At 60.9% G+C, this 2,245-nt stretch overlaps 1 protein-coding gene across 1 annotated transcript in view; it reads left to right on the forward strand.

The window, feature by feature from the left end:
• SLC23A1 (solute carrier family 23 (ascorbic acid transporter), member 1) overlaps positions 1-2,245 on the forward strand; it is an 11,054-nt gene that overhangs the window by 2,394 nt on the left and 6,415 nt on the right. Inside the window, exon 3 of the mRNA XM_009999954.1 lies at positions 1,837-1,908. Coding sequence (XP_009998256.1) covers positions 1,837-1,908 — 72 coding nt within the window. The remainder of the gene's footprint in view (positions 1-1,836; positions 1,909-2,245) is intronic.

The following is a 2,245-nucleotide window of genomic DNA, read 5'->3' on the forward strand; positions in this document are numbered from 1 at the left end:
GGCCCGGGTGACCCGTAGGCCGGGGGAGCCGGCGGAGAGCAGCGCACCCCAGCCGCCCGGCAGCCAGCAGGCGGTGGGGAACACCAGCTCTGTGGGCAGCACCGGCCCCACCGCCCCGTTCCCAGCCGGGGTGGCCAGCAAAGGTCCCTCTGTCCAGTTGCCAGGGCAGAGGGAGGCCTGGGAGCATTTCCCACCGTGGCCAGCAGCCCCCGAGCCTCACCTTCCTGCTTCCCCAGCGAAGAACTCCAACTATTTAGCAATTCCTGTGAAAGCCCCCAAAACATCTTTGATGCCCGCAGTCTCCAACCCAGCCACTACATCCTTTAGGACCCCCTTGGTCCCCAACCCTGCCAGCACATCCTTTGGAACCCCCACGGTCACCAATCCAGCCAGCACGTCCCTTGGGACCCCTGTGGTCCCCACTCCAGTTAGCACGTCCTTTGGGACCCCTGCAGTCCCCAACACGACCAACTCATCTTTTGGCTACTCATCAGCCTCCAGCCTGGTCAGCACATCGTTTGGTGCTCCTTTGGTCTCCAACCCCACCAACAAGTCTTTTGGGACCCCCTTGATCCCCTACCCAGCCAGTGCTTCCTTTGGAACCCCCTTGGCCTCCAATCCATCCAGCACATCCTTTGGGACTCCCCTGGTGCCCAGTCCGTCCATCCCATCCTTTGGGACCGCCATGGTCCCCAATCCATCCAGTGCATCCTTTGGTACTCCCCTGATCCTAAATCCATCCATCGCATCCTTTGAGAATCCCCTGTCACCCAATCCACCCAGAGAATCCTTTGGGACCCCCTTGGTCCCCAATCCATCTAGTGCATCCTTTGGGAATCCCCTGCCCCCCAATCCACCCAAAGAATCCTTTGGGAACCCCTTGGTCCCCAATCCATCCGTCATACCCTTTGGGAATCCCCTGTCCCCCCGTCCATCCAGAGAATCCTTTGGGACCCCCTTAGTCCCCAATCCATCCATCACATCCTTTGGGACCCCCTTGATCCCAAATCCACCCAGCACATCCTTTGGAACTCCTCTGTGCCCCAGTCCACCCAGAGCATCCTTTGGCACCCCCTTAGTCCCCAGTCCATCCAGCACATCCTTTGGGACTTCCTTGGTCAACAATCCATCCATCCCATCCTTTGGGACTCCCTTGGTTCCTCATCCAGCCAACTCTTCTCTTGGGATCCCCTTAGTCCCCAATCCATCTATCACATCCTTTGGGACCCCCTTGGTTCCTCATCCAGCCAACTCTTCTCTTGGGATCCCCTTGGTCCCCAATCTACCCAGCACATCCTTTGTGACCCCCTTGGTCCCCAATCTACCCAGCACATCCTTTGTGACCCCCTTGGCCCCCAATCCACCCAGCACATCCTTTGTGACCCCCTTGGTCCCAAATCCACCCAGCACATCCTTTGTCACCCCCTTGGTCCCAAATCCACCCAGCACATCCTTTGTCACCCCCTTGGTCCCAAATCCACCCAGCACATCCTTTGGGACCCCCTTGGTTCCTCATCCAGCCAACTCTTCACTTGGGATCCCCACAGTCCTCAACCCAGCCAGCTCATCCTTTGGGTCCCCTTTGGCCACCAATCCAGTTCCTGCTTCCCTTGGGCACCCACCAGTCTCCAACATGGCCAGCTCATTCTTTGGATCTCCTTTGCTCCCCAACCTGGCTGGTGCTCCACAGAGAACTGGTGTGTGTCCCCTGGTCAGTGGGGAAGTGGCCTGGAGAAAACCCAGCCCTGACCTCCTTCAGCCCCCACCCCCCGAGGGGCTGGAGCCCCCAGCCCAGCCCCAACCTCACCCTGAGGACGCTCCCCCTTTCCTGAGGAGAACGGACGGTGCCTCACCCAGCAGTAAGAGCACACCAAGCTCCACCAAGCCCTTTGCTCCCCACCTGCCCACGCACCGGAGGATGCTCGTTGATCCCGACAGCGGGAAATGCTACTACATGGAGCCGCCGCGGCAGCCCCAGCTGAAAACACTCTACGACCCCGAGACAGGGCAGTACCTGGAGGTGCTCATCCCACCCGTGGCATCACATCCCGGGCTCTACCAGGCTCCTTTCAACCCCCTGCTCATGGCCTCAGGGGTCTACGCTCCACCCTACGTGCCCTACAGCGGCTTCCCAGGGGTCCCGCCCCCCCCGCAACCCGCCGGCCCCTCCCCAGCGCACCCCGACCCCCCGGCTGTCGAAAACCCCGGCTTCTCCGGGACCTTCAGCCCTGCCCCCCCCGGAGAG

This window comes from Chaetura pelagica, unplaced genomic scaffold (assembly GCF_000747805.2).
Source record: "Chaetura pelagica isolate M959 unplaced genomic scaffold, ChaPel_1.0 scaffold296, whole genome shotgun sequence".
NCBI classification, from domain to species: Eukaryota; Metazoa; Chordata; class Aves; order Apodiformes; family Apodidae; genus Chaetura; species Chaetura pelagica.